General features: G+C 53.9%; 1 protein-coding gene across 3 annotated transcripts in view; it reads right to left on the reverse strand.

The window, feature by feature from the left end:
- The window catches only part of SNX1 (sorting nexin 1), a 21941-nt gene that overhangs the window by 3858 nt on the left and 8169 nt on the right, over nucleotides 1–9914 (reverse strand). For 2 of the 3 annotated variants that reach the window (XM_035899349.1, XM_035899348.1), the window contains exons 4-14: nucleotides 8638–8704; nucleotides 7398–7441; nucleotides 6226–6367; nucleotides 5588–5666; nucleotides 4807–4882; nucleotides 3666–3779; nucleotides 3419–3512; nucleotides 2600–2805; nucleotides 1145–1288; nucleotides 713–793; nucleotides 214–285 (exon numbers count right to left, since the gene is read on the reverse strand). In XM_035899349.1, coding sequence (XP_035755242.1) covers nucleotides 214–285; nucleotides 713–793; nucleotides 1145–1288; nucleotides 2600–2805; nucleotides 3419–3512; nucleotides 3666–3779; nucleotides 4807–4882; nucleotides 5588–5666; nucleotides 6226–6367; nucleotides 7398–7441; nucleotides 8638–8704 — 1119 coding nt within the window. Of the gene's footprint in view, nucleotides 1–213; nucleotides 286–712; nucleotides 794–1144; nucleotides 1289–2072; nucleotides 2375–2599; nucleotides 2806–3418; nucleotides 3513–3665; nucleotides 3780–4806; nucleotides 4883–5587; nucleotides 5667–6225; nucleotides 6368–7397; nucleotides 7442–8637; nucleotides 8705–9914 lie in introns of those variants that run through there. The other variant, XM_035899350.1, reaches the window with a different exon arrangement.

Consider the following 9914-nt stretch of genomic DNA (forward strand, 5'->3'; position numbering starts at 1 on the left):
GCCCCGCCGCCGGCGCGTAGGTGGGGGTGGGGGGGGGGGGGGGGATGACAAAGGCATCAAGGGGGATGCAATGCTTTTATTCTGTCCTGCTCCAGCCTGTGGAGCAGGACGGAGCCACGGGGCAGGGGGGTTCACACTCAAGCAGAGTGCAAACTTGCACGGCTGAGCTTCGAGAGGTAAAACCATGGCAGGGCAGGCGCTGGGGCTGCTCACCTGCTGCTGAGAGTTCAGTAACGTCTCAAGGTATTTAGTGACGTGATTTCTGAAGTCCTTGGATTTCTCTTTCTGCAAGAGATGGGTGCTGGAGTGAGCACCAGGCTGAACAAACCACAAAATCCTGGGGGAAGGACAAACCACCAGGATTTTCCTGTTCCTCCTGGGGCTCCGTTGGACACTCTCAGCTGCCCACAAGAAGCAACCAGCACAAGATGCCGAGGAGGAAGCTCACCTCTGGCCCGGTGGCTCCCAGGACCTTTGCCCACCCACCCTCATTTTAATGGACACACTTCTCTGTGTAGAAGCCCCCTCTTAGCCCAAAGACATCAGCTCCTCCTGCAGTAGCGATGCCCCACCTCATCCCTGTAACCAGGTTTACAGATACTGCCAACTGCTGGAGTTAGGAGCCGAGGTGACCCTTGGCTAGCATTCCCAGCCAAGGCACATCAAGGCCAACCAGCTGGAGGCTGCACGCCGAGGGCTAGGCCAAACATACCTCAAACCGTATCACTTCCTTGCGGATGACTGCAGAAATCCGTTCGAAATCCCTTTCGTATTGTGTCACACGAGACTCCCACTGCAGAGAGAGGAAGCGCGCCGTTGCCAGGGGAGGGGAGGGGAGGTGAAGCCTTCGCTCCCCTCTCCGAGCAGTTTCGTAGCCATGACTCTTTGTGTGAGAGGTGCTGCTGGAGCAAAGCCCGGCATTTCAGGTCTTTGCCGCCATGGCAAGCTGCATTCCCTGCTTGCTGCAAGCTCAGCAAGGAAGCTGCGGGAGGTGGGGCCGCAAAACAGCCGCGTCTGTGGCTTCCTGCAGGGCTTGCTCAAGGCTGGCTTATCCCCCTCTCAAAAGGTCCCCTTCTCGCTGCTCAGGGGCAGAGTGCGGGGGGAAGGAGCTGAGCAGAGACCCCAGCGACTCCTCACCCCCTACCTCAGAGATCTCCTCTTTGGCCTGCTGCAGCTTGTCGGGTTTGTTGGCCCAGAGCAGCCTGGCCTCCATCTCCCTCTTCTTCTGCAGCATGGTCTGGGCATCCTGCCACCGCTGCCAGGTCTTCATGCGCTGGTCAAAGGCTCCCTGAAAATGAAGGAGCAGAGCCTGAGCTCTGCCGACAGCGACAGACACACGTTTGGGAAGGGGGGGGCACCAGCCAACAGCACAGCTGCTTCACCAGTCGGGTCCTGAGCCCAGCTCAGCTATAACAAAAGCTGAGCCAGAGCATGGACTTGCTCTACCAGCAAGGGACCCCAGGTGAAACATCAACCACCTCCTGCTTCGGGAGCAGCTTTGAGAGGGTTTGGCAGGAGAGGGGCATTGGAAAAGCCCCAGCTGCATGTACAGTTCAGCACAAGTCTGGGCAGGCCTGAGGCCCCCCCTGCTGACCTGGCAGCACCCCAAGCATAATGCCCAGCCTGGCCCCGAGCTCTGATCCAGCCCCTTTCAGTCCTGCTGAGAGCAGCCAGTACAAGGAGCAGCCCCACCACGAGCAGCTCCTGCAGAGCCAAGCGCTCCCAGCTCCTGCTGACCACAGAGCATGCTCCAGCAGCAGCCTGCAGACATCTGCTGGGGTGGCAGATGATTTTAGCAGGCCTGCAAATCACTAGCCCAAGCAAGGAGGACCCATTAGACTTCCGAAAGTGTCCAGCCAGCTCGTGGGAAAGAGATAAAACCGCAGAAAGCAGAGTCAGAAGGAGAGAGCAGCCAAGAGACAGAAGTTTGAGGCAACACTGAGGTGCCTTATCAGAACATCCCAGAAAAGTCTTATTGCCTCCAGCACTATCAGAGATCTTGGCCCCGCTCTGGAGCACCACCACACCTCCCAGTACAGACTGGCAGACCAAGGGGACTTGTGCTTACTCACTAGGCTGCATTCTGGCCTCTGTAGCCTTCCAGAAACAACTGCCCAGAGACAGGACAAGCTTGGGGCAGGAACGAGTCAGCCCGCCTGACTCGCGGCTCACTTTCGGTCTCCAGCGAGGCCAGTGCACCAGGCACACTGCGGGGACTTGAAGGCTCAAGCTCCTCCTCAGTAGGTGCTTGGCAGATCTCTTTTGCAACACCCAGATCACGGGGTTAGTGCTCGCAGACTCCGCGTAGACACAGCCTCCACCCTCTGGAAGGGCTGAGGCCTCCTGCAAGCCATGAGCCTGCTCCACATCCCCCCTGGAGAAGAGCAGCACAGCCAGGCCTCGCATACCCTCGTGTTCCAATCCAACCCCTCCAACAGGTGCACAACGGGTCAAGCAGCAAGTTCACCCTCTGCCTGGAGAGGTCAGAGACAGACCATGCCCTGCACTTGAATTTAGACCAGCTGCCTCCTGCCACACCGGAGATCAGTGCTAGGACCAAGCACACATAGCCTAGAGCTTGCCCCAAAGGAGTGCTTACCCTCACAACCGAGAGAAGGCGGATGTAGTCTCCCAGGAGCTCGGCCAGGAGGAAGAAGTCGTTGTTAGCCTGTTCCTGGTGTAGCTGTTCAATCTTCTCTTCCACCTCAGCCAGCTGGGACAGCGCCCGGGACAGGGCAGTGTTGTCCTCCGAGCTCCCCAGCATGGCCAGACTCTTTGCAAACTGGGCTGTATTCAACGCTAGCTCTAGTAAACGGAATAAGAGAGTCAAATCTATGGGCCTCACTCCCACCGGGTGCTCTGCAAAGTAAAGCCCCCAGCCTAGAGTTCAGCCCGAGGAGCCGCTTTTCTGTAGCCCCAGGAGATACCAGCTGGAAGAGCCAGCACTGTCTCGGTCAGAGCTGACAGCTTCTGCGGCACGGCAGGAGGAGGGCCAGGCAGCTCCAGCCAGGGAGAAGGGAAGCAGCAGTGTGGGAGGACAGGCAGAGATTTGCAGAAGTCAGCCAAAGCACGCTGAGGGGGAAAAACCATCCCTGCTCCCTGCCAGAGGACAGCTCAGAATTAACAATATCAACTCTGCTCAGGTTTGCTACGGCAGCCTCCATCCCGCAGGATGCCAGTTCACTTCAAAACCGTTGTCTTAAGCTTGCAGGGCTGGACAGAAGAGGTGGGATTACCGTTTGACTTCTGTCTCCCACGAAGAAGAGACCGAGCGTCCTTTATAGAAAGGAAGCACTGCCATATCTTCTCAGGAGTGCCTCCCAGGACACCTGCGCGCTGGTGACCTCCAGTCAGGCACCGCATGAGGCTCAAACTGTCACGGGCCAAGCTACAGAGCAAGCGGTACCAAGCTCGTTACCTTTCCTGTGATTCACCAGCGTTTCGACGACAGCATGCAACTTCCGTAGCCGCTGGTCCTCACACTCCACCTCCTGCAGCTTCTCCTCGAACCACTGAAACAGGTAAAGCCAGAGGTGATTCCCACAGACGGCATCGCTGCAGGGCCGCGGAGCTTTCCTTCCATCTCGCACCCAAAGCTTGAGCTGGGGAGAGCATGCAGCTCTGGAGCAAGCACCAGGACAGCCCAGAGGTGTCCAAATACTTACTATGTCCGATTCATTCATCTTGATGGTCATTTTACTGACAGCATCTGTAGCTTTGTTGAACATCTTCAGTATTCCGGCTCCACTCAGGGTCTGGGTGCCTACTGCTCTCGGGAGCTATACAGAAACAGAGAAGTTGGCTTTGCCAGGGGGTAAAAGCAGCCTGGCCAGCAGCCACCACAGCAGCATCATTCTCCCACACAGACCCTTAACAGCGGGGTTTCTGGCTCGCAGCTACAGCCAAGGATTAGCCAGACACTGCCCAAGCAGTGGCACAACCTGTACAGTATTTCAAATACTGGGACTGGAATGGTTTTCAAAGAGATGAGGAGTTCCTAAACCTTATACTGCATCTGGGGTCTGCCTGTTCTGCTTGGTCACGGTAACGTAGATCTTTAAGAACCAGCCACGTTACTGGAATGCCTGAACTGAGGGCTGCCCAAGCTGCCACAGGTCACGCAGGCACACACAAGTGCTTTGGAGCATCGCTCCAGAAGCCAGCAGCAGTTTGTGGGGAGACACTGGAGCAGAGCGGTGCTTTGGTGCTGGGAAATACTCTACACCAGCCACAACTGTTTTCCAGGCAGAGCTGTGTCTGCTCACCAGCAAAGCAAGGTGTTTCCATTCCATCTGCTCCTGTGTCAGAGCCCTCCACCACAGCATTAGTGCTGGAGTCACTCAGGCTAGGGTTTCTCCCTGGACTCAGACTCTGAATTCTCCACATCAGGCGCACAGTTGGGCACGATCACACTCTCCTTGGAGGAGCAGGGACCACATCGGGCAGCTCTCCCTTAATATCTGAGCCTCAGGGCAAGCCAGCACGGGAAACCGCCCCCCCCCACCACCTCCAAAGAGTGGGCTACACTCCTGCCATGGATTTCAGACAACAAAGACTACCCACGCTCTCAGTGTGTGCCCCGCCATGATGTAAGCTGCTAGGCCAGAGCTTGTCGTGAGCATACAGTGCTTGGACAAGCACCAACAGACAGAAGAGTCCTGTTCTCGTCCTCACTGGTTAAAAGCTCTTACAGGGTTCTGCTGCTTCTCACTGAGCTTTGAAGCATCATGCCTCATTAACTGCTGGTCTACCACTTCCTTCTGCGCTTCCAAGGTAGTTGCAGCTATGTTATTCCATGCTACTGACCTCCTCCTTTTCCAAGAACTCCCTGACATCTGGGTCCTGCAGCATTGTTGGATGGCTGACCACCCTCCGTAGGTACCTGCAGAGAGGAACGCACCACAAGTTATCTTGATTGTAGCAAACCTGGCTCTAAGCCATCACAGTGAGCTGCAACGCGCTTGTTATTGCCTCCAAAATGGCAGCTCGGTAGCTGGAAGTCAGGCCCAGCAAGCTGTTTTCATCCACCCACCATGATCCTACCTCCCCGGGGACTCTAGTGAGACCAGACTACAAGACCAGACCTTTGATTAACACGTGCTAGAGCAAGAAAGTTACTTGAGACACCAAATGATCTTGAACAATGATGCTTTTAACAGATCTTTCGGAGGCTGGAGCTGGAGGGGGGATCAACATCCCAGTGCTAACTACAGCGGTCAACACAGGTGGCAGAGCAAAGGCCACTGGTGGCTGTGTAGTTTGGGTGCAGGTTGATAGAATTATTTCTCACCTGATCTGCACTGTTTGCACCATTACTTAAAATCCTTATTTTTGGGCTCCTGAAACAGCTCAGTTCTGAATTTGGGCAGATTTAGACCAAACACCAGCAGGGGCTTTAGAAGCAGGAGTCCGTTTTATAGAGTCAAAGCAACTCTCTCCAGTTGCAACTCTTTGGCAGCCTCCAGGTTCACGGCAAACCTAGAAGCAGACGGCTTTTCTCATGCAGGGAGGAGAGCTCAGCCAGTCTGACCTTTCAGAGGTCCCTTGCTTGGTTCAGGCATGAGGGGAGAGCTGTTGGGGTCTGTACCTCTCTAGAGCAGCCCGTCTTTTTTCTAGGAACTCTGCAGAGGAGGAGTCTTCCTTCCCAACTTTCACTTTGGTCATTCCTAGCACAGAAGGAAGACACAATTAATGAGCTGCTTCGAACTCCACACACAAGGGAGCAGGGTTTGTTACCAAGTACAGACTATCAGTGACAGTAGAGGAGAGGCATTTTAAAAGGAGAATGAGAGCTTGCACCAACAAGGGCTACTTCGAAATCTGAAATCTGCCTATACCGAATGTCTAGCAGAAGTCGACATCCAGAGAAGAGGGAAAGCGATGCCAGGCAAGAGTGGAAGGGCTGGACTCGGGTGTCTAGGCAAGACTACAGGTCTGGACTCAAGTCAACAGCAGTTCAAGTGACAGTGCAGAGGATAAGGTTTTACTCTATGTCAAGCAGATACAGCGGCATCTACAAACTTGAACGATGCTTTGAGCCCAGAGCTCCAAGTACTGAGCCAGCAGAATTTTGTCTGTGCCACAGAACCCAGATTATTTTCCACACCTGCTTCCCACGGCTGCCCTGCAGCTTCCCCCTCACTTTGAGCCTGCAGGCAGGCCAGTCCCTTGGGCACAAAGCTCGCCTTAGGACCAGCTCTAGTGCTCTGCATCTCCACCACTCACCTATGAGACTCTTCTCAGGCGGTGGAGGAACGATGAACCCATTTTGGGCATGCTTCTCCGACAGCTTCTCATAGAGACCCAGAAAGTCACTGAACCTCCTTTTCACTGAGAACTGCTTGCTCCTGAACATTGGCATGCTTGTCTGGGGGGGAAAAGAGACAAGATTCGGATCAGACTTGCCCAGGGAAGCTCAACCCTGCACGCACAGCCTTGCTAGCTCTATCTGCCGTCACTTCTGGGGATGAAGTAGGACAGCTTGGGCTCTGCAAGATATGAGGAATGAATAGAGCAAGCTTCGGCCTAGGTTTTCAGCAGCTTGCCTCCTAACAGTTCTCCTTGGAGAACTCCCAAGAAGCAGTATTAATGCCAGTAAATAACAGAGCAGCTGGTCCTGCAGCCACAGGCTGCATGGTAAGCCTTGCCCATTGCCTAATCCCATCATCCCTGCTCCCTGCAGGAACAGGGACTGCTGTCAGGTCAGACTTTATCACCTTAAAACTAGAGGAGCCATCAGTGGCTTTTGACCATTCTCACAGAGCAGGAGTGGAGGCTAACAAGTCCCCTGTTCCCCTTCACACACCATCAGCTTCAGACCACAGGATGCCTGTAGTCCAGCAGCCACCATACAGACAGCTAGGAACAGTTTTTTGCAGAGCTCAGAGAAGCATCCCACAGCTCCCAGCTGCAGAAGGCTTGATTTCTTGCAACTAGCCCAGGAGAGCAGGTCCTGACACGAAACTAGCTACAGCAGCAGCTCTTCAGCGAGAGCAGAGTTCAGGTCGGCTTCATCCGATGCGACCATCGGCACGGAACCATTAGTAACAGCCCCAGCATCTGGGGCTCTCCCTAACAGATGTCCTTCCTGCTGCTTGCTCCAATGCTGAGCACCGCTATCAGCCAGCACTGCAAAGAGATAACTGGCTGGAAAAAAAAAAAAACAAAAAACCAAAAACGAACAGCCTTCTTCCAAATAGGTTCAAAACCTACTTCTCAGCTAGGCTCATCCTTTGATCTGTAGGAGTGGATTATAACTCCTGAATCCATATAACAAGGTATTCAGGCCTCCTGTCTATTTAGGTCACCACTGGCTTGGCCAAGAAAGGACAGTCCAGCCATCTTTAAGCATGGAAAAATAATGACACCCCATCATAGGAGCAACGAGTTAGACATACCTGCGTCGACACTTTGTAGGCTACATACGCATTCATGCCATCCCCTGCGGAAAACAGAAGGAAGGCATTAGCATCACAAGATGAGCAGTGTCACCTGAATGCAAAGCACAAGGCTCCTGCAATCTTCCAGCCTTTGCCTGCTTCAGCAATTCCAGTTTTGATGGGGCCCCAGAATCTTTGCACAGGACTGCAGGCAGCACCTCGCTGCGGGACCCTGGACCCCTGCCCACTAGGCATTTCCCCGACCCGACTGCTTAGCCCTCCTTTTACTTCCTAAGGCAGCCAACACCGACAATCAGGCACTTGTTACCCCAACAGCGTTTGGGCCAACTCCACACATCTGCTCAGCATGCAACAATTCGGCAGCTGTGCAGCACATGAAGCAGTCTATTCAGTGGATGCAGGTCAGACAGCCCCTGGCTGCATGCAGTTTGATTCCAAAACATCACGGGCAGCTGTCTCCAGCTAACACAGAAATCCCCTTGTTTGGCAAAAGGAGGGTTTACCTGGTAGTTCAACTGAAGGGCATGTGAAGATGTGTGATGCCATCCCTGATATGCCTCTGATTTACAAGTCAGTGCACCTCTCAGCTCCAGAAATGATGAGGCACAGAGTGAGAACAAGCTGCCATACATAACGCTGCTCCACCGGCTGGGATCAGACGTTACTTGGGGTTCTCTGCACCCCGGGGACTGCCACGTAGCTGGCCAAGTTCCTCTGACCCCCACTTTCAACAGAGAAGCCCCCCTCTTGCTTCTCAGTTTGAAGCCAGAGCTGCTTCCTTGGCGAGCATGGATGCTAGGGAAGGTGGCAGAGCACGGAATAATACACTTAATTTTAGGCTGAGACAGTTTTGCCTGCCACCTGCACACAGGACAGTGCTGCCTGGGGGCCAAGTCAAGTTGGCCACCACAGTTCCAGACACTGCTCTGCTACTGCAAGCATCAGGTTCCACCCTCCCAAAAAACCTGCTCCTGGCTCCCTGCCTTTGAGGTCCCCAGCTTTCCAGGACCTGCTTCTGCCTCGCTCGTTTGTGACCTTGGCATTTTGCATTGTGGAGCTTCATTTCTTCTAGATGTTAGAAGAAGCCTTGGAGAAGTTACTCCAGGACCAAGCTTGCACTTGCAGAGAGCTGGAAAGCCGGAGTTGTGGCATGTGGAAGACAGCTGCGTTGGGTCCTACTGCCAAGCCTAGCTTGTCTAACTGTGCTTCACCACACAGCAGGACACTGTTAACTCACCAACTTTCTCCGGGTCACTCACTCCTACCGTCAGCTCAAATTTGTCCTCCTGTTCCTCCTCTTCTAGCTGTTTGGAGCAAACACACAAGGACGGTGAGTTAGAACTAGAAAGCCAGGCTTCAATCCACCCCAGACCACGAAATCCCACACATTACAGGGAGCTTGTCACACTGCCAAGGCATCTTTGACACTTCAGCATGGCCAAGGCCATTCTGCAAAGCCCTCGAGCTTCTCACTTGTGTCCAGGCTACGTGTTCCAAGGATCCCAAACTGGATTTGTCATTACAACACTGCTACTGACACAGAGCAATGTACAAACTGCTCAGCTCCGAGGTGATACTCTGCGGCATTGAGCTTCAGCTCTGTGCAAGACAGTTCCCTTTGGGCACTTTTACATCGTGATTTCGGTTCTCATCTGAAACAGTGCGAGGTACTGAACCTATGCAGAAGGTGAAGTTGTACTGCGTAGGTACACGGGGATCAAGAGCCAGGACAGCAACTGGCAGACCCAGTCTGAGTGGGTCTTTCCACCACACCCTGCTCTGCTAAAGGCCAGCGGGCAGCTACACCAGCACTCCTGCCCCTGACAGGCCAGAGGCTTCAGGCTTGCTTAGAGCATGTTGCAGCGCCTTGTTAGTGGGATGGGCAGAATGTTAGAAGGACTGGGCAAAGCAGAACCGAGACTGGCCTCAGACACCCGTTGGTCTCTGAAAGTGACAGCTTATCAGTGTGCTGATCAGCTCAGCATCCTGGCCTAGTTTTGGATTGCTCCTTCACTTAAGCCAGTCTGAAGCCAACCTGAGACACCACTCCTGACGGCACCGCAGAGCCAGTCCTCATGAGCTCAGGGGTGCTTGGGGCAGAAAAGGAGCACTTCCCTTGTCCCCAAAATAGTTTCCATCTCTCTACAGGAAAAAAACCCAGATTTAGGCCAAGTACCACCTGATTAACTGGGCTTGGCAACCAGACTCCCAAATTCCACTTCAGAACCCAGGAGACTGTTTCTTTTAAAAACATGGACAAGAGCAGCTACACCACCTGCCCCATCTGTGGCAACACAATGTGCTAGAGCCCCGAGTCAGAGCTCAGACCCTCAGGACCAGATCAGCTGCTTGCAATTTCAGCTTCGGAAGCAGTCCACACCACCATAGGAGCAAGAATGGTGTCAGGCTGACCCGAACCCCACTTCAGCAGCATCAGTCCCAGACCAATGGCCTGAGATACCAGCCAGGGCATCCAGTACGGCAATTAGATTAATCGCGTCATTTAAGATGCAT

This window comes from Egretta garzetta, unplaced genomic scaffold, assembly GCF_000687185.1.
Source record: "Egretta garzetta isolate BGI_Z169 unplaced genomic scaffold, ASM68718v1 scaffold287, whole genome shotgun sequence".
NCBI lineage: Eukaryota > Metazoa > Chordata > Aves > Pelecaniformes > Ardeidae > Egretta > Egretta garzetta.